This window comes from Lampris incognitus, unplaced genomic scaffold, assembly GCF_029633865.1.
Source record: "Lampris incognitus isolate fLamInc1 unplaced genomic scaffold, fLamInc1.hap2 scaffold_119, whole genome shotgun sequence".
NCBI classification, from domain to species: domain Eukaryota; kingdom Metazoa; phylum Chordata; class Actinopteri; order Lampriformes; family Lampridae; genus Lampris; species Lampris incognitus.
Window position 1 is genome coordinate 155,452 of NW_026611094.1, and position 21,377 is coordinate 176,828.

The following is a 21,377-nucleotide window of genomic DNA, read 5'->3' on the forward strand; positions in this document are numbered from 1 at the left end:
CTTTCGCCCCGGTGTGTGACGTCATTCGGTAAAACACATTGCCCCCCCCTAAATATAACACAGAACCCACGGACAGCAACACAAGCTATCCCGGAGTAAAACAAAAATAAAGACACGCCAGAAACAATAACGATAATAAAAGTGTCGTAGCAAATTCGGGGGGGGATCGACGCAACCGAGGCTCGAACCCGCATCGCCCGCACCGCAGGCGGCATCGCTAACCGCTCGACTAAAGGCTCAGACTCGCGAGCCAGCGGCCAAGCGTGTGTACTTATCCACGCGCTCCCTCCGATAGGCGCGCGCAGCGACGTTAACGCTCAGCATTGACGTAAGCCCGCACCGCTCTCACGAGCGTCGAAGGCGTGCGATTCGCGCGGCGAGCCACAAAACTCATCCGGATTGGGTTAAGCGCCTAGCGGGCCGTTGAGATTTAGACCGATCATTTTGCGGACCCGCGTTGGAAATCTGCGCAAGCGCGCAGCGACCGCCACAGGAGCCCGGCGACGGAAAACCGCCGTTCGGTCGGTTTCTCTCCCACACACGTGTGTCCGCTAAGGCGAAACGTGCGTATCCCTCTCATGGCTGGGCCGCCGCCGAAAACTCGCATCACAAGAATCACAATTTCGTGATCTTTTATCAGCCGGAGACTTATTCTCTTTCCTCCCTCCGCCAGGTGAATTTATGTCTCTTTGTTTTACACAACGACTCGTAATTTGGTGAGACGGCGGCTTCGAACCGGCTCTCCGCACGCCGTACAGTTCAACGTAGCGCCGCCATAGCCGTCTTATTTACGCGCCTATAACGCCGACAAACGGACGTCCGCGTCAGCCTAAGAGCGAGTCGGGCCGGCGAGGAGCCGCGCCGCCGCCGCCGGCGCGTTTATCGCGGGCGTTTCTACCTCGTTGTCTGGGTTTTGTTTGCGCTCGTCGTCAACGACCCCCGGCCCACCTAGCGTCTCCTTCCTGCGCCGCCGGATCCGTCGTCGTTTCCCGCCGTTCCACTTCCGCCTAGACGGCGCCGCGCGACGCGTCGATCAAGCTTAATTAGCGCGTAGCACGTTTTTTTTTTTTTATTGTAGCGAATTCGGGGGGACAACGCAGCCACAGGAACTGCCGCGGCCGGGACGCGAACCCGTGTCGCCCGCACCGCAGGAGGCATCGCTAACCGCTAGACTAAAGGGTCAGACCCGCCAGCCAGCGGGTCTTCTTATCCATCCACGTTACACTACCCCCCTTTCCTTCGGGAAGCGCGTCCCCGCGTTTAAGCATATCAGCTCCTTCACGCCTCAGGGCGCATGCGCTTCCGATGGCCTTACGGTCGCTCCATCCCACTTCTGACACCAATGTAGCGAATTCGGGGGGGGGGGGGACAACGCAAGCACCCGTAGCGATGCCTCCTGCGGTGCGGGCGACACGGGTTCGCGTCCCGGCCGCGGCAGCTCCTGTGCCTGCGTTGCCCCCCCCCCCCCGAACCCGCTACAATATATTAAAACGCAGCAGCGACGGCGTGCGGATTAAAAGGTCACGATTAAAGAAGAAAACGTGCAGTTAACAGAATGAAAATGTCAAACTTAATAGAACGGGTGTGAAGAAGACAGGAAGTGACGAAATAGAAGGGCCAGAGTCAAAGTGGAATAAATTAGAACAGACGCCACCCATAATTGATGAACAGCAGGACAAGAGCTGATAAATGAAAGTGCCCTGGGTGAAAGCGGGATTACAAAATTGTGTTTTGATATATGCACACTTAGTTCCCAGAGACTATCCGGATGTGGGCCACTTCAGGCAGTGATGCGGCACTGATGGGCCTTCTTCTGGCCCTGCCAAAATGGATGTGAGCCTGAAGTGGCCCACACGTATAATAGCAAATATGGCCTAAATATGCCATATCAAATGTGGGCCCTTTTTTGTGTGGCAAAGATGCGGTGCTCTGGGCAACATGTAATCTGGATGTGACCCTGAAGTGGCCCGTGTGGTAAATGGTGAATATGGCCCAAATATCACAAAACAAATATGGGCCACCTTTGGCAAACGTGGCACATGCGGCATTGCTATGGCTTGGCTCTGGCCCAGAGCTGGCAAACGAGAGCGGACCACCCAAGTGCCATCATCCCATGTGGTATATGGGCCGGATGAAGTGTCGGGCGTGGGACAGGTCCGGGCCACAGCAGTTTTGCTATCTGGGTTACAAGTTGTTGTTGAAGTGGCTGTTCTCCGTTTTAATGGGAAGTTATTCCACAGTTAAGGGCCATGTACACAGAATCCCAGAAGGTTGAATCGGTTCGTCTGGACAAACTTTGTGTCCAGTTGAACTGATTCAACCTTCTGGGATTTCCTTACCTGGATTATTGAGCCTGCAGTGTATCAAGACATACACACAGAAGGCTGTTTCACCCAGTCTCAGTTTTTCTTCGGGAATAGTTAAAAAAAGAATGGCTGTGGATGTGACACTATAACTTTTTTTTTTTAGACATGTTGTGTCTGCTTGTGAGAGTAGCGAACACTTGGATAAGAAAAAGTTTACACCTTATGCCATCTTCAAATGGCGCTACTGTCTGTTTTGTAGTGGTGTTGAAGATGCTAAGAATTTAGTTGGGAGTAATGCAGAAGGACAGGATTAGGAATGAGTATATTAGAGGGACAGCTCGGGTTGGACGGTTTGGAGACAAAGCAAGAGAGGCAAGATTGAGATGATTTGGACATGTGTGGAGGAGAGATGCTGGGTATATTGGGAGAAGGATGCTGAATATGGAGCTGCCAGGGAAGAGGAGAAGAGGAAGGTCAAAGAGGAGGTTTATGGATGTGGTGAGGGAGGACATGCAGGTGGCTGGTGTGACAGAGGAAGATGCAGAGGACAGGAAGAGATGGAAATGGATGATCCGCTGTGGCGATCCCTAACGGGAGCAGCCGAAAGTGGTAGTAGTGGTTACCGAGCTTGTCATTGTCACTCCAAGGTATGGCAGTACCTGCCGATGGCTTTGTTAAATAATTCAAGCCGAAGGACCGACTGTCCTTTCTTTGACACCTGTTGCACTGAATGGACGAGTGACATGTTCTCTGTTATGTCCGCAGTTTTCACATGCCACAATGAAGTACATCCTGGTCACCGGTGGGGTCATCTCTGGAATTGGTAAAGGCATCATTGCTAGCAGCGTGGGAACAATCCTCAAGTCCTGTGGCCTTCATGTAACCGCTATCAAAATCGACCCTTACATAAACATTGATGCCGGCACTTTCTCCCCCTATGAGCATGGTGAGTGATTTATGTAATCCAGCAAAGAGTGCTGTTGAATGAATTTCTGGTTATTTTTTTTTGTGTTTGGGGAATTCAGCCAATTTTAAGTAGTGTTGCAAAGCTGTGTTGCCATGCCATAAAGCCATCCGATGGTTTTGTTTTGCAGGAGAGGTGTTTGTGCTAGATGATGGAGGTGAGGTTGACCTAGACTTGGGTAACTATGAGCGCTTCCTGGACATCCGTCTAACCAAAGACAACAACCTTACCACGGGGAAGATCTACCAGTCAGTCATTACCAAAGAGAGGAGAGGGGACTATCTGGGGAAGACTGTGCAGGGTGAGATAACGTCAGTGTGTATTTTAATGAAAAGTCAACAAGTGCTCCCTGTGATACCCCAGCAAGTCCTCCCTGTGATACCCCGGCATGCGCCTTGTTATTGAATGGCAGAAACCACTTGTTGCTTGGTATTGGATGTCTGCAGCCAGCTTTAGTGCACCACTGATACGATGGCAGTTCTTTTATTCGGCTGCTTTTTCATTATGGCTACAGTGTGCACTTCAGGACACATTTTCTTTTGTTTTATGGCACCAACCATAAAAAAAAGCGTCGGTTCAATTTCCACTAGGGTCAACACCTCTCAAAACGTATTCTGTTGTTGTGTCTCAATACTGGAAAGCATATTTTATGAAAGCGCTGACTATTTCATTTTCCATAGTAGGGCCTGGGTACTTCGAAAAGTTTGTAATTTCAAAATTCGGAGTCTGCCTGTGATTGTTGCCTCTGTTTATTTGATTTATTCATTTATTTTCAGTCCCAACTTCTGCCTTTTCGATCCTCTTGTTACAGTGGTGCCCCACATCACAGATGCCATCCAGGAGTGGGTGATGAAGCAGGCCAGGGTCTCGGTGGATGATGATGGGGTGGAGCCCCAAGTCTGCGTTATCGAGGTGAAAAGGGGTTTGGGGTTTTCTGTTCAGTCCTCTAATTGGATTTTCTTTGAGAAAAGTTCCAAGTGGCGGGTTAAAACTTGTCTAGTCAAACGTGTCGCGGTAAACTAAACTCAAGTCAGTGCTTATCGTGTCCTGTACGAGGCGTTCTCATGGCATGACGCATAAGCAGAAAGCGCAATGGATGTGGTGCAGTGACCAAAATGTCGTGCTCTCCGAACATAGGTCAGGATTATGTAATGTGGTAAAGAGACTGACTGTCCATGCATGCCTTGCTGTGGTCTGAGCTGGTGTTTTGTGTCAACAGCTGGGAGGCACGGTGGGCGATATCGAGAGTATGCCCTTCATCGAGGCGTTCAGACAGTTCCAGTTTAAGGTGAAGCGGGAGAACTTCTGTAACATCCACGTCAGCCTCGTACCACAGGTATGGTAAACTTCCTGATGTCACCGAAAATGCGAGACAGACAGTTCTCGTCCCATGGCGTCACATAGGGGTGGGTTTAACCACTACCTAACCTTAACCCTATACTCCCCCCCCTTTTTTTTCTCCCCAATTGAATCGGGCCAATTACCCCACCCTTCCAAGCTGTCGCGGTCTCTGCTCCAACCCCCTCTGCCAATCCAGGGAGGGCTGCAGACTACCACATGCCTCCTCCGATACATGTGGCGTCGCCAGCCATTTCTTTTCACCTGACAGTGAGGAGTATTGCCAGGGGGATATAGCACATGAGAAGATCACGCTATTCCCCCCTGTCCCCCCCCCCCAACAGGCCCCCCGACCAACCAGAGGGGGCACTAGTGCAGCGACCAGGACACATACCCACATCCGGCTTCCCACCCGCAGACACGGCCAATTGTGTCTGTAGGGACGCCCAACCAAGCCGGAGGTAACACGAGGACTCGATTTGGCGATCCCTGTGTTAGTAGGCGATGGAATAGACCGCCGTGCTACCCGGATGCCCCCCTTAACCCTAAAGTTAACTGCTACCTAACCTGTATGTAATCAATATTAATAAATACCCGTCGCTTCTCTATACAGATGCCGAAGGCGACCTTGTGCGTCATATATCAACACTTTGTCAACAGTGTCAGTGTATGACACCATGGGATGAGAACATGTTGGTGGATAATCGCGATAGGCACACAGATTCCTTACAACCACACTTCAACTCTGCTCAAGTTGTTTGTAAGAATTGTTCCTCATAAACACGCCGAGCTAAATCAACACAAAACACACTAAAAAATGGTTTATATATTTCATGCTTTATATATTTTGGAACAACTGCATGATAGAATGCCTTTCACACACCGCTCATACCGATGCAAAAGTCCTACGGTTTTGTGTTGTGTTTCCCTTTGTGCCGCCAGCCCAGTGCCACAGGAGAACAGAAAACCAAGCCCACCCAGAACAGCGTGCGGGAGCTCAGGGGTCTGGGTCTGTCTCCAGACTTGGTAAGTTCATTTAAACAAGGTGCATCTTCCTTTTATGCTACCTCCTAGACTAGTGGTCGTAACACACCACGGTGGGTGGGGTTGGGCGCCGACAAGACTTTTATCGGTGTCTGTTTTCTAACTATTCCTTTTATCTGTCCTCTTTGTAACACAAACGGTAATGAAAAATGAAAGTAGTGACTGAATTTATTCTATTCTTGATTTAACTGGGCGGCATGGTGGCGGAGTGGTTAGTGCGGTCGCCTCACAACAAGAAGGTCCTGGGTTCGAGCCCCGGGGTAGTCCAACTTTGGGGGTTGTCCTCTGTGTGGAGTTTGCATGTTCTCCCCGTGTCGTTTTTTTTTTCTCTCTCTCTTTTTTTCCCCTTTTTCCCCCTAATTGTATCCGGCCAATTACCCCACTCCTTTGAGCCGTCCTGGTCGCTGCCCCACCTCCCTCTGCCGATCCGGGGAGGGCTGCAGACCACCACCTTCCTCCTCCGATACATGTGGAGTTGCCAGCCGCTTCTTTTCACCTGACAGTTAGGAGTTTCTCCAGGGGGACGTAGCGCGTGGGAGGATCACGCGATTCCCCCCCATCCCCCCAAACAGGCACCCCGACTGACCAGAGGAGGTTCTAGTGCAGCGACCAGGGCACATACCCCCATCCGGCTTCCCTCCCGCAGACACGGCCAATTGTGTCTGTAGGGATCCCCGACCAAGCCGGTGGCAACACGGAGAGTTGAACCGCCGTCCCCATGTTGGTAGGCAACAGAACAGACCGCCACGCCACCCAGACGCCGGAATTTATTCTGTTCTTGATTGAACTGGGCGGCACGGTGGCGCAGTGGTTAGCGCGGTCGCCTCACAGCAAGAAGGTAAGGGGTTTGAGCCCAGGGGTAGTCCAACCTTGGGGGTCGTCCCGGGTCGTCCTCTGTGTGGAGTTTGCATGTTCTCCCCCGTGTCTGCGTGGGTTTCCTCCGGGGGCTCCGGTTTCCTCCCACAGTCCAAAGACATGTAGGTCAGGTGACTCAGCCGTACTAAATTGTCCCTAGGTGTGAATGTGAGTGTGTGTGTGTGTGTGTGTGTGTGTGTGTGTGTGTGTGGGCCCTGTGATGGACTGGCAGCCTGTCCAGGGTGTCTCCCCACCTGCCGCACAGTGACTGCTGGGATGGGCTCCAGCGACCCTGCGTAAGGATAAGCAGTTTGGACAATAAATGAACTGACTGAATTGAAAGCCTGTCCTCAATCCTTAATTAGAATGAAAAAATTAATAACTATTTTAACTGTTTTGTGGCGTCATTATGCTTTTCACATAAGTGCCATACAGTCATGCATTTAACTGTGTGCAACACCAGTCTGACTGGCTGCACAAATAGCAAATATGATTTTGGCATCTCAGTCATATTACAAGCTGGGAATTCAGTAACAAGCGGCGTGTGGGCAGTCTGGACAACGTGACACATTCTGCTAATTAAAAATATCTGGACAGGATTTGGGCTTTCTTTTCATGTTTGAAGTTACAATTCGGTATACAATCCATTCTTTTGTTCTTATACAAGTCACTTCCCACTTTGAGTTTTCTCCTGTCTTGTGCTTGGCATAATCATTTTACTGTTGTTTTTTTTTTTTGGAAACAAGACAACTCCTCTCAAACAGACACGCACACACAAACTCTGCTGTCTCCCTGAGCCGATTCTGTCTCTGCATAGCCTGAAACATTTGCACACACATCAGCGGAGTTAGGAATAAAGGGTTCATCATGAATAAACATGTTCATCGTGACAAAAAAAAGAAGAAGCTGAGAAAAATCAGGGAATTGATAAAGGAGAGTTACACGGCAAGCGTATTTTGATCCACTTGGTTCTGAAACCACGGTGGCGCAGTGGTTAGCGCCGTCGCCTCACAGCAAGGAGGTCCTGGGTTCAAGCCCTGGGGTAGTCCAACCTTCGGGGTCGTCCTGGGTCGTCCTCTGTGTGGAGTTTGCATGTTCTCCCCGTGTCTGCGTGGGTTTCCTCCGGGGGCTCCGGTTTCCTCCCACAGTCCAAAGACATGTAGGTCAGGTGGATCGACCGTACTAAATGGTCTCGAGGTGTGAATGTGTCGGCCTTGTGACAGACTGGCGGCCTGTCCAAGGTGTCTCCCCACCTGCCGCCCAGTGACTGCCGGGATAGACTCCAGCATCCCCGTGACCCTGAGTAGGATAAGCGGCTTGGATAATGGATGGGTGGACGGTTCTGAAAACATTTACTTCCTCGGTGTAATTTCGTCTCACTTCTCAACCCTACTTGCGTACAGCTAAGTCAGTGGTGATGATATCGGCATCTCCTAATTCCTAGTTGAATTCCAAAATCATCAGTTATAACAGTATACAGTCATGCCATGGTGTTGACAGGTATCCAAGGCTGACGTAGTTATCACATGTCGAGATTTTAGGTGTACATAAGCTTTTGAGTGGATGGGAAACTACCAGTGTAAGTGTTAAGCCTATCTGTGTTTGGACCTTTTTTTTCAGATCATGTGCCGCTGTGTGACACCACTAGAAACAGCTGTCAAGGAGAAAATCTCCATGTTCTGTCATGTGGAGCCAACACAGGTAAAAACCCTCTCATCTTATCTTTCTTATCTCTTATCTTTACCTTTAGAAACAACAGTAATAAAATAGTACGCCTCCAGCTTGTATGTGTTCCACTTATCCTTCTGGAGCTGTGAGGCGTTGTTAATATAGCCCAAATAAAAAGCACAAATGTTAACGGAATTTAAACTGAGGGGGGCATGGTGGCGCAGTGGTTAGTGCGGTGGCCTCACAACAAGGAGGTCCTGGGTTCGAGCCCTGGGGTAGTCCAACCTTGGGGGTCATCCCGGGTCGTCCTCTGTATGGAGTTTGCATGTTCTCCCCGTGTCTGCGTGGGTTTCCTCCAGGTGAATCAGCCGTACTAAAGTGTCTCTAGGTGTGTTTGTGTGTGTGTGTGTGTGTGTGGGCCCTGTGATGGCCTGGTGATCTGTCCAGGGTGTCTCCCGCCTGCCGCCCAATGGCTGCTGGGATAGGCTCCAGCATCCCCGCGACCCTGAGAGCAGGATAAGCGGTTTGGATAATAGATGGATGGATGGATGGAAATAGGGTTTAATACTACTGCCCTACAATACAGTGGTTATTTGCTGAAGTCAGTAAAAGATTGAAATGTGAAACTTCTTTCCTCTCTCCTTCTAGGTGATCTGTGTCCATGACGTGTCTTCCATCTACAGAGTGCCCCTGCTCCTGGAGGCCCAGGGCATAGTGAGCTTCTTCTGCCAGCGGTTGAACCTGCCTGTGGAGTTGCGGGCCAGGAAGATGCTCACCAAGTGGAAGGAGATGTCAGACAGGTGAGGAAAAGCGTCACCCATGACCTTAATTTATTCTCTCTCTTTTTCTGTGGGGTGTTGATGGGAAAGAAACACGTTCTTGGGATCAGATTTGGGGGTATTTCACAAATTAAACCATCCCTAGGCCACCCAGCAACTAGTGAAGATGAAAATGTGGGATAAGCGCATGCACAAAAGTTGGCAGGGGAAGCTGGGTTTGCCTGGGAAACTCATCAAATCCCCAGGACAAATGAAGAGAAACAAAATCATGGGCCCGTTCACATGTTCAGTGGTAAATCTAAAATGCCGTGTGTTCAGTGCTGGCTCCACAGCTGAGAAGATCCGTTCGGTAACAACACTGGTATAATTGATTGAATTAGTTAAGCCTAATCGACAAGGCCACACAACGACTAACATTCGTGCGTTTGTTATTTGCTGGCATCCCTTGTAACCATTTTCCATCAGCCGGTGCTGTGTAGTGCATCGGGAATGGGTGTTGCGTTTATTGACTACATCGTAGCTGGGAGGTTATGACACAGGGATGAACCTAGGGTTGGGTACTATTCACATTTGAACCAATGTGGGTACTGGTACCTGGAATGTGGTACCGGTACCCAACGGTACCTTTTTTCAGTACTTTATTCTCTCTGTAATAACAAAAATGTAATTTCAGTTGTAAAACGTAAGTCCAAACTTCTCAATTTCACCATTGTTATCTATCTATCTCTCTATCTAGAACATTTTGTTATTTATTTAGAACATTTTGCTGGGTTCGAGCCCTGGCGTAGTCCAACCTTGGGGGTCGTCCCAGGTCGTCCTCTGTGTGGAGTTTGCATGTTCTCCCCGTGTCTGCGTGGGTGCTCCGGTTTCCTCCCACAGTCCAAAGACATGTAGGTCAGGTGAATCGGCCATACTAAATTGTCCCTAGGTGTGTGTGTGTGTGTGTGTGTGTGTGTGTGTGTGTGTCGGCCCTGTGTGATGGCCTGGTGGCCTGTCCAGGGCGTCTCCCCGCCTGCCGCCCAATGACTGCTGGGATAGGCTCCAGCATCCCCGTGACCCTGAGAGCAGGGTAAGCGGATCGGATAATGGATGGCTGGAGGATCTAACGTTAGTAGGTACTTGGCAGTACCGACGTAATTCAGTCGGTACCATCAAAAGTATCGAGTTCGGCACCCAACCCTACATGCACCAGACAAGTACTGTAAATCCTCCTCTCTCTCCACAGATCGGACCGCCTCCTGGAGCACGTCTCCATTGCCCTGGTGGGGAAGTACACCAAGTTCTCTGACTCCTACGCTTCCGTTATCAAGGCTCTGGAGCACTCGGCCCTGGGCATTAACCATAAACTGGAGGTCAAGGTATGGAGACGTCTGATCGACTCGTACACGGCCGTAATTTGCATTTTGATTGAGAGTTCAGGCATCGCCGCTTTGTTGTTCCGTGTTTGTGTGTTAATTAAGGTCGGCTTTTTTTTTTTCTTTTTTTTTTTTGCCGAGCCCTTGTAGGACCAGCGTAGTGACTCGCTCATGCATGCTAGTCCTCTTGTCATTACCCAGTGCTTATACAACAGTAAGAAGGCAGCTTTTTACCCAGGGATGCACCGAAATGAAATTCTCTACCATTACTTATATGAAATAAAACATTTCAGCCTTTACCGAAAGTGATGGAGAAATTCACATTATGACATTGCATGAATTAAATGCTTTTATGTGGATTCAGGCTTTTCAATTAAAATATATGAGGATGAAAACGCTTTACTGTAGCTAGAGCATATTCAGTCCTTTCCTTACCATTTACTCAAAGCTCGTCTTGGTATTTTCAAAGGCTGTGGCAATTGGGGGGGTTCCTCATACATGTGAATGGGGGTGTTGTGTTTTCAGCTGACAAATTAAACCTGTAGTGGGGAAGTCCTCTGGCGATGTAGCCTGTCTTGATATTTCAGCAGAACACCTTTTACAAACGGCGTCGTTGTTGTCTTCATCAGAACCGATGAAAGCGATTCTGCTGAGATTTTTTTTTTGTGCAAATGTTAGGCCAGGGGTTCTGTAACTGGTCAGCGATCTGGAACGATTGACGATAAAAAAATAACAGTTAATGAATTCACTTGTAAACCCGCCCCCCCCTTTTTTTTTCTCTTCAGTCATACCCGTCCAATTACCCCACTCTTCCGAGCCGTCCCGGTCGCTGATCCACCCCCTCTGCCGATCCGGGGAGGGCTGCAGACTACCACATGCCTCCTCTGATACATGTGGAGTCGCCGGCCGCTTCTTTTCTCCTGACAGTGAGGAGTTTCACCAGGGGGGCGTAGCGCGTGGGACGATCACACTATTCCCCCCAGTTCCCCCTCCCCCTCTGAACAGGCGCCTCGACCAACCAGAGGAGGCGCTAGTGCAGCGACCAGGACACACGCCCACATCCGGCTTCCCACCCGCAGACACGGCCAATTGTGTCTATAGGGACGCCCGATCGAGCCGGGGGTAACACGGGGATTCGAACCGCCGATCCCCGTGTTGGTAGGCAATGGAATAGACTTCTACACTACCCGGACACCCAGCTCGCGTATAACTGTTTTTATGAGTTATTACTTCGGTAATGTTCTGCGAAGATCCACCCTACTCTGCCTCTGATTGGCTCTAACCCCAACAAAAACTCGCGTAGTAGTCGACTTCTCGTTACTGTTGGTCACGATAGTTTCTCTCCTCTGCTCCCTGCGTTTCATTGAGGGCGGGGTTCAGCCCCCCAACACACACACACCACATACACACACACACATACATGGGGCGGAGCAGAGGAGAGAGAGTGAACCAGGTGAAGTGAAGATGGCGTTGCCCGAGTTGACCGCACTCGTTACATTACTGTAGGTGGAACACAAGCTTCGCACCACCGCAAAGCAAATCCTCCGGTGTAACATTAATGCGGGAGCTCTGTATCAACAACACGCAAAATAGAAAACGTTACACTTCATAACATGTTGTATTCATAACATGAGGTGTGGACTGGGTCCGGATCGACTCGCCGTTCGGTTCGGATGCGGACCAAGGTCCAAACTTTGAGAAGCCCTGGTTAGGCCATCAGGCAGTCATTCATTTACAATGTGTGAGAGTTGGATGCACCATGAGGTGGATGCACCGTGTCATACATACTAAGGGGCCAGAAGAGGTAACAGTTAACAGCGCTGTCAGGCAGAACGAATGAAACTTGAGTAGTTATTTAGATTTTCACCATTATTACTCTTTCGGCACGGCACGGTGGCGCAGTGGTTAGCGCGGTCGCCTCACAGCAAGAAGGTCCTGGGTTCGAGCCCCGGGGTAGTCCAACCTCGGGGGTCATCCCGATTCGTCCTCTGTGTGGAGTTTGCATGTTCTTCCTGTGTCTGTGTGGGTTTCCTCCGGGGGCTCCGGTTTCCTCCCACAGTCCAAAGACATGTAGGTCAGGTGAATCGGCCGTACTAAATTCCCCCTAGGTATGAATATGTGTGTGTGTGTGTGTGTGTGGGCAATTTAGTATGGCCGACCCTGAGCAGGATAAGTAGTTGGGATAATGGATGGATGGATGGATGGATACTCCTTCAGCAGGATGACCAAAAGTGATAGTTTTGTGCGATACCAAAGTCGGGTCGAAATTTTGGTGCACCTCTATTTCTGGCCATGACATTTATTTCCCATGTTCTCTCTTTTGTCCCATCACAGTACATCGACTCGGCAGACCTGGAGCCCACCACTCTTCAGGATGAGCCAGTCAAATACCATGAGGCTTGGCAGAAACTCTGCAGTGCTGAGTATTGAACAAAATTATATTATATTACATTATATTATAAATGGGACAACCAATGACTACCTTTCCCATTTCACATTTGAAAAAAAAAGCTTGGTTTGCTTTAAACACTGCTGTCGGGGCATCCGGGAGGTGTGGCGGTCTACTCCGTTGCCTACCAACATAGGGATCTCCGGTTCGAATCCTCATGTTACCTCCGGCTTGGTCGGCCGCCCCTACAGACACAATTGGCCGTGTCTGCGGATGGGAAGCCGGATGTGGGTATGTGTCCTGGTCGCTGCACTAGCGCCTCCTTTGGTCAGTCGGGGCGCTTGTTCGGGGGGAGGGGAAACTGGGGGGGCGGGGGGGATAGCGTGATCCTCCCACACGCTACGTCCCCCTGGTGAAACTCCTGTCAGGTGAAAAGAAGCGGCCGGCGACTCCACATGTCTCGGAGGAGGCATGTGGTAGTCCGCAGCCCTCCCCGGATCGGCAAAGGGGGTGGAGCAGCGACTGGGACGGCTCGGAAGAGTGGGGGGGTAATTGGCCAAGTACAATCGGGGAGAAAAAAGGGGGGGGGGAAATAGCTCTTTTGTCAAAGTAGATTTGACAGTTCAAATGACGGATGTTCCATTTTTTTAAAATTCCTCACTTTCCTCTTTTCACTTCAGTTTTATCGCTTCATTTTTTATCACCTCTGAAAACGTCGTTATCATCAACGCTTACATCTTCTGTACAGACGTTGCCACTCGTGTCTCAAGGAGAACTCGCTTGTCATATGAGTGAACCGACGTCTCTTTTCTGTCCTGCCCACAGTGGCGTGCTGGTACCCGGGGGTTTCGGTGTGAGGGGGACAGAAGGCAAAATCCAGGCTATCAGCTGGGCTCGGAAACAGAAGAAGCCGTTCCTGGGTAAGAAAGGCGGTCTCTCGGGAAACACAAACGCTTACTTGTCTGTGAGGCTCCTGCAGGAGTTCACACGGAACCGCTTCTGTGGGTGAAATCTCAATTATCGCCTATCCAGCGTTGAAAGTATTCTGCAGTTCCCTGTAAGGCCCGCAACCTGTTCTGTTATTTTCATATTTTTTAATATTTCATTGACTGAGCAAACCTGATAAAGCCTGCCGAGGAAATGATTTTGTTCTCTCCTGCGTGTTGATTTTAGCTCTAAATTAATAATCAAGATAGGAAATAAACTGAACAGGTCTGACGCTTTTCAGACTGTGACAAAATACCCTTTCTGCCGTGATATTTGTATTTGTCTGTTAGTAAATGAGTAAATGAAATATAAATGAAGCTCATATTCTCTGAAGCCAAATGCAAATACAGGGTTGTTTGTTGCCAGATTGGTTTGCGCCTCGGAGATCTTGTTCAATACTTTCTCAGGGATGACTTTCTTACAAGAGCCTTTGTTTATAGTCATTTCATCATGTCTTTGTGTTCTGTCATGCAGGGGTATGTCTGGGCATGCAGCTGGCGGTGTGTGAGTTTGCTCGCAACGTTCTTGGTTGGCAAGGTGAGCAAATCTTTCTCAGTCATCTACAAACAAGGTTTAAAAACACTGGAGGTTCATGTTGGTTCACACAGCAAAAGACTGTCATGTTACGTATGTCATTCCACCAGTGGCGGCTGGCCAGTACAGGGCACTTGGCGCCGCCCCCTTCAAATATCAAGAGATGAATATCTACTTAAACATGTTAAAGATGATTTAGTTGTGTAATGCAAATAACTATGAAGTAAAACTGTTTTTCAGTCTGTCAGCAGCCATTAAATATTGGTTCCAAATGGTATTTGGTTGATTTCTGTCTGAATACATATACTTCCTGGGTGAGGGGCGCCGGCCAAACCATACCTCATGTAAGCCCTCAAACTTGTGGCGAGCAGGTGACCTGAGGCTGCTGTCTGATTGGCTTCTTCAGATTTTCCAGGGGGGCGCAGTTCTGTGCACCCCAGACACTCCCACTATTATTGGCAGTGAATTGGTATTGTTTTAATGTTTTTGATATAATGTGATTGGACAATTCTCATGGCTGTTAATCATGTTCACACCCACCACGACGCCTCGTCTCGACTGTCAATCATCCACTGTCTACGAACCCTGATAAAATCTATAGGCTGCATCGTCCTTCTTAATAACCCTGTAAATGTGTGGACATTAAAGCAGCTTTCAGGCGTGCTGCCCCCCCCCCCAATTTTTTTAGCACCAGCCGCCACTGCATTCCATTAAATGTATGTAAATCAAATACAGCACGTTTTGCATGTCATCTCTTTCAGATGCCAACTCCACAGAATTTGACCCAGAAGCCAAGCACCCAGTGGTAAGTAGTCCTTTGTTTATATATAGCTTAACGTCAGCAGTATTTTCAGCAGGGCTTGTATTGACATTCTGTTCTTTCTCAAAAGGTGATTGACATGCCGGAGCACAACCCCGGGGATATGGGTGGGACTATGAGGTTGGGCAAGAGGCGAACCATCTTCAAATCCAGTACCAGTGTATTGAGTGAGTGTTTCCTAGTAATGTATTGCTGACAATTAGGTTTGTAATTATCCATGGTATGCCTGACGGCTGTTATTTAATCTTCTTAGGGAAGCTGTATGGACATGTAGAATACGTTGATGAGAGGCACAGACACAGATTTGAGGTAAGCCCCAGAAAAGTAGTCCTGAGACTTCTTGGTTTGGGAACCTATGTTGCTAAACATTTCTTAGCCAGACGGACTTCAGACAGACAGACATTTTAAGTGTTATTTTGCCCAGTGTAGCTTAATTTACCCATTTCTAAGACAACAAACTATTTTGTTGCAATATTTTAGTCAGGGGCGTCCAGGTAGCATAGCGGTCTATTCCCTTGCCTACCAACACGGGGATTGCCGGTTCGAATCCCCGTGTTACCTCGAGCTTGGTCGGGCATTCCTACAGACACAATTGGCCATGTCTGCGGATGGGAAGCCGGATGTGGGCATGTGTCCTGGTCGCTGCAGTAGCGCCTCCTCTGGGTGGTCGGGGTGCCTGTTTGGGGGGGGGCTGGGGGGAATAGCGTGATCCTCCCATGCGCTACGTCCCCCTGGTGAAACTCCTCACTGTCAGGTGAAAAGACGCGGCTGGCGACTCCACATGTATTGGAGGAGGCGTGTGGTAGTCTGCAGCTCTCCCCGGATCGGCAGAGGGGGTGGAGCAGTGACCGGGAAGGCTTGGAAGAATGGGGTAATTGGCTGGGTACAATTGGGGAGAAAAAAGGGGAATCCCGCTCCCCCCCCAAAAAAAATTAGTCAGCATTACCTACATTGCAGGGTCTTGGGATGATTATAGCAACATAATAGAGCCAACAGAGAGCAACTCTACCAAGAACTGAACTATGCTTTAAGATTTTGATGAGGATATCAAAGGTCATGGAATCCATTATCTCTTGGAGGTCTTTCTGATATATAGGAACATGTCTGCTTTTGTTAGGTGAACCCTGAGCTAAAGCACCACTTTGAGGAGCGAGGTCTTCACTTTGTTGGCCAGGACGTGGAAGGGGAGAGGATGGAGATCATCGAGTTGGAAGGTGAGTTGAACAAGGCCAAATACGGACACAGTATAGGTGTACTCTTCAAACTTCCACTTTGAGGTATTCTGTATGTGTTTTTCTTTTAATTCTTCTTATTTATTTATTTTTTCATCTCGACCCTTTCCTTGTGATGGGGGCAGACATAGTATCAGTACACTGAGTTACATACAAAGTATCAGTTAATTTTAGGTATTTCAAGTTTAATCTTCTCCCAAAATATATTCATCTTGTGTGCTGTGTGCGGTTTCAGACCACAGTTACTTTGTGGGTGTGCAGTTCCATCCAGAGTTCACCTCCCGGCCCATCAAACCCTCTCCTCCGTACTTTGGCCTCCTGTTAGCCGCAGCAGGGAAGCTCCAGAGTTACCTTCTCAAGGGCTGTCGCCTCTCACCGCGGTAAGGCGAAGCTTTCAGGGATGTTTTTACATTGAATAAAACTTTAAAAAAACAAACTGTGCGACGTCCAGGTAGCGTAGCGACCTAGTCCGTTGCCTACCATCACGGGGATCACCGGTTCGAATCCCCGTGTTACCTCCGGCGTGGTCGGGCGTCCCTACAGACGCAACTGGCCGTGTCTGTGGGTGGGAAGCCGGATGTGGGTATGTGTTCTGGTCGCTGCACTAGCGCCTCCTTTGGTCAGTCGGGGGGGAGGGGGAGCTGGGGGGAATAGCATGATCCTCTCATGCGCTACGTACCCCTGGCGATACCCCTCGCTGTCAGGTGAAAAGAAGCGGCTGGCGACTCCACATGTATCGGAGGAGGCATGTGGTAGTCTGCAATCCTCCCCGGCTCGGCAGAGGGGGTGGAGCAGAGACCAGGACGGCTCAGAAGAGTGGGGTAATTGGCCAGATACAATTGGGAAGAAAAAAAAGGGGGGGGGGGGTTCCACAAAAAAAAAAACTATCCATAATTTCTAACGCTGTTGCAGCTCTTTGTGCAGCTTCTGCTGAGATGTTCTTCATGGAGATGAATGTAATGAGATGGTTGATCGATTGCTCTATGTGTTTGCTGTCTACTGCAGGGACACATACAGCGGCAGCAGCGGCAGCAGCTCTCCCGAATCCGAGATTACAGAGCTGAAGTTCCCCTCCGTTTCCTAGAAACACGACCCAGCTGGCTCTGACTCTACTCCTCATCATCGGACACACTGGTGAAAAATAACTGATGTCAGCCAGCTGACATCCGATCATATCGCGCAATAAAAGGCTCAGGAAACAAACAAAAAATTGCTGGCCTCATAACTGCTGCCTGCCACAGCGACGCCAATAGGCTTTTCAGACATTCAACAAACGGCAATATTTTGTCGATACAGTTCTCCGTTAATGACATGTTTCTGTCATTTTCTTATGCCTTGGTTGAGTTTATGAACACAGAGGGGCGTTGTTTTCAAGAACTCTGGCAGTGTTTAAGACTTCCATCAGTACACAAAAAAATCACTAACTTAGGTAACGTGCTGGTAAGAACAATGTTGTGAGAGAGCTGTGGAATATGGGATAATTGTTGGGTTATTTTAAACGGGAAAGCATGTCGGTGCCATTGAGTGAAATAGTAATACATCGGAGAATAGCGTTTGAGATCCTGTAAAAAGTTATCAACTTTTGTGCCTCGTCATTTATTATTGAGGCCGTGGTGCACGACGGATAAAATTTGTGAGGTAATGAAGCCCGATTAGCTGTACGACTACATGGGTGAGGCCAAAGTATACTCCGAATAACCGGTTTGCAGGAGGGGGCTGCCGGATCTTCTCAGTGCATGGGCACTCGAACGCGGACATTTAGCCTACCGATCCCCCGTTAGGTGAGGCCTCGTCACAGGTCTTGCTACACAGGAACGTTTTTATCACTGACAATCCAGTGTTGAGTTGTGTAGCTGTTGAAGCGAGGGATGGAGTGTAGTGGCGCGACTAAAAGCCAACAGTACAGTTAGAAAAACGGTTCATATACACTTGTAATGATTTCTCATGAGGGAAATTACAGTGATGCTAGAATGAAGGAGTAAGATCTGCACACTGAATTGCTCCCGAAAGCTATTTTATTCGGTTCATAATCACAAAGGTTCGTCACTGCTATAGCGCCGCTCTTGTCTGCCGGTTTAACCGCAGTGTTTTTATCATGTTTAAACTCACATAAAGCCTCTTTTTGTTCTTTACGTAGGTTTTTGGGTACGTTACATTCACGTTTTTTACTAAAGATTTTCAAAATGTCTCGACCGAGCGACAGTAAGTTATCAGTAAGTTAGTGTGGTACATTGGTGGTGGTTGAGGTGAGTTACCCCCTTCAGTCTGAAGTGCTTTGGGTGTCTAGAAAAGCTCTATATAAATGGAATGATGATTTATTATTATTACTGTTATCCAGTGACGCATTTCTATCTGTCCTTCGGATGAGACGTTAAACCGAGGTCCTGACTCACTGTGGTCATTAAAGATCCCATGGCACTTACCACAAAGAGTAGTGGGGTTCCCCGGTGTCCTGGCAAAACTCCCAACCTGGCTCTCTCCATCTGGCCACCTAATTATCCCCCCCATGTAATTGGCTCAGTGATTCCTCCCTCTCCACCTCAAGCTGATGTGTGCGTTCTGGCACAAAATGGCTGCCGTATATCAGTCAGGTGGGTGCTACACATTGGTGGTGGGTGAAGTGAGTTTCCCCCTTCTCTGAAGCACTCTGGCAGTCCAGATAAAGCACTAAATACATGTAATCCATTATTAATCCATTATTCTTAGGAGGTGGATTTACCTCGAAAGTTGGTAGTGGGTCTCTGCTGAGCTAAGGGGTTGTTAGGTGTCTTCAGACTGCAGCGAGATGGCGCAGTCTCACCAGAGAAGGTACTGCTGAAGACTCGTGGTTGGCACAAAAATTCTTTTACGTGTAGAGTCCTGAAGAACTTCTGAAAGTCCACATAGACATTAAATTCCTGACGGTACGTTGTGGGACAGAGGATCAACCTTTAATGAGGGGCCAAAAGGCAGGGGGATGAACGAGGCTTACTGGCGAGGTTTAGCACATTTTGGGGCTCCTTCTCCAGGTTGCACAGTATCTCGTCCTGTGACTGCTTCTCACCCCTTCTGCTTTTCCTCTTCTTTGGAGTGGCTCGGCCCAGGTTGGTGATCGTCTTCCACCCGGGATGTGGCAGTCCTCTAAAATGCCATGCTGTGCGTCTCCGAGTCAGTTTCAACAGATGTGGGGGAAAAAACCACTACGGTCTCCTTGGGTGTCAGTTTTTTGGGTTCCCCTTCGTTTGGGACGACCACACGTACGCCCGCCCCGGCCAGTAGTCCTCCGCATCTCTCCTGAACTTTTTCTTCTTCAAGTTCAAGCTTTTCTTTATATTGTTCACATCCATAAAATAAATCCTTAGGTCCATCTTTGTTTGCATAGTCTTCATCCAGCTTCTCAGTGGCCCATCGTATTTGTCTGCGGACAGCCGTCAGTTGATCAGTTATTTCTTGGATGATCAGAACCGTCAGATCGATAGAACATTTGTCATTTCACAAAAATTTAGATTATTCAATCCGGCTCTTGGTGTTTTTTGGATTCTCGGTCCCCGGGAAATCCTCGTGCGTCCCGTATAATCCCTCACAGTGACTGCCTGCATCGTCGTGCCTCTGTTGTGCAGGTCTCTCAGAAGCTTTATGGAGCTTTTTGGTAGTAGGAGATGTAGACCGGTCCTCAAGGAGAGATTCTTTCAGGATAATCTTCTCATAATCTTCCTGGGTGAATTCGAAAGTGTTGCCGGTCGCCATCTTGTAGTTCATATAACGATTAAAAAAAAGAATTGATAGGGAGTCTTCGGAGAGGAGTGCAGCACAAAGAAAAGAACAAAACTTCAGAAGAACCAAGTATGCACACATCCAGAAAATATTAAGCTGTTATACCTTACACTGTCGTGCTACTTATGCTATTTTTTGTCTTGTACCTTAATATTTATTGTAGGTTACAGTAGTCACCTTCTCTCAGGAGCACGCCCTCACGCTTTGTTATTCCCGCGGGTGGGTTTCCTCCGGGGGCTCCGGTTTCCTCCCACAGTCCAAGTACATGTAGGTCAGGTGAATCGGACATACTAAGTTGTCCCTAGGTATGAATGTGTGTATGTCGGCCCTGTGTGATGGCCTGGCGGCCTGTCCAGGGTGTCTCCCCGCCTGCCGCCAATGACTGCTGGGATAGGCTCCAGCATCCCCTCGACCCTGAGAGCGAGGTAAGCAGTTTGGATAATGGATGGATGGACCTTAATATTTTCTGGCTGTGCACATACGCGGTTCTTCTGAAATTATAGTGATGCCATTCCTCAATTTTCTGGGCAGCATCGTTATTTTGCAAGGTTTCTCTGACTCATTGGTCCCATCAGCTTCCTGTTGGTCTACAGAACAGTATGTAATGACGAACACCATTAATTGTACTTCGAAAAATTGTATTTCCTTGAAATATTGCTTTTGTTTTGTTATCAGACTTGACTTGACCGGCACTGTCACGTTTACCCACTCAAGATACCTGTCGTTGTATGTCCGCACAACGCTTTTGACATGTTTTGTGTCCAGATTTATAATTGGGGGGGGGGGGAAAATAATTGTTTCCTCTTTTTGGTTTACCGTCAGCTTTGGTGCCACTGTACCGTCTTTCAGGCAGTCTAAGACAGCGATAAGAAGTGTGTTGCTTATGACTCTCGGACTTCAAATGACAATCTCGCGCTCTACTGCATGGTGTTTAAATGATATAACTTTGAATGAATATGAGATTAAATTGGTTATTACATTTTAAACGAGTTCTTTCTTTAATTTATTTTGTGACTATGTGCCCGACACAAAATGAAGGAGTCAGTGGGGCGGTTTACTGTTGCGCCGTGGTAAAGTTCAATACACCAAGCTGGGTCATAGTTTAAGTTTAATTTTGGGGGGCGTCTGGGTAGCGTAGCGCGGTCTACTCCGTTGCCTACCAACACAGGGATCGCCAGTTCGAATCCCCGTGTTACCTCCGGCTTGGTTGGGTGCCCCTACAGACCAGTGGCGGCTGGCCAGTACGGGGCGCCGGGACGCCACCCCCTTCAAATAGCAAGAGAGGAAAATCTACTTAAACATGTTAGATATAATTTTGTTGTATAATGCAAATAATTATGCAATAAAAGTGTT

General features: G+C 48.7%; 1 protein-coding gene across 2 annotated transcripts; it reads left to right on the plus strand.

Annotated features, from left to right (window-relative positions):
- The first annotated feature begins 441 nt into the window (after positions 1-441).
- Positions 442-21,377, plus strand: ctps1b (CTP synthase 1b). 2 transcript variants are annotated; one of them, XM_056301745.1, is made up of 18 exons: positions 442-673; positions 3,072-3,252; positions 3,401-3,571; positions 4,082-4,182; positions 4,490-4,606; positions 5,551-5,634; positions 8,128-8,208; positions 8,824-8,975; positions 10,180-10,312; positions 12,644-12,732; positions 13,524-13,618; positions 14,160-14,222; positions 14,981-15,024; positions 15,110-15,206; positions 15,293-15,348; positions 16,157-16,253; positions 16,507-16,651; positions 17,277-21,377. In XM_056301745.1, the coding sequence occupies exons 2-18, from the start codon at positions 3,087-3,089 to the stop codon at positions 17,353-17,355; spliced, it is 1,770 nt and encodes a 589-aa protein (XP_056157720.1). In that variant the 5' UTR covers positions 442-673; positions 3,072-3,086; the 3' UTR covers positions 17,356-21,377. The 2 variants fall into 2 exon arrangements, with proteins under 2 accessions (XP_056157720.1, XP_056157719.1); XM_056301744.1 differs by lacking the exon at positions 442-673 and adding an exon at positions 2,703-2,953.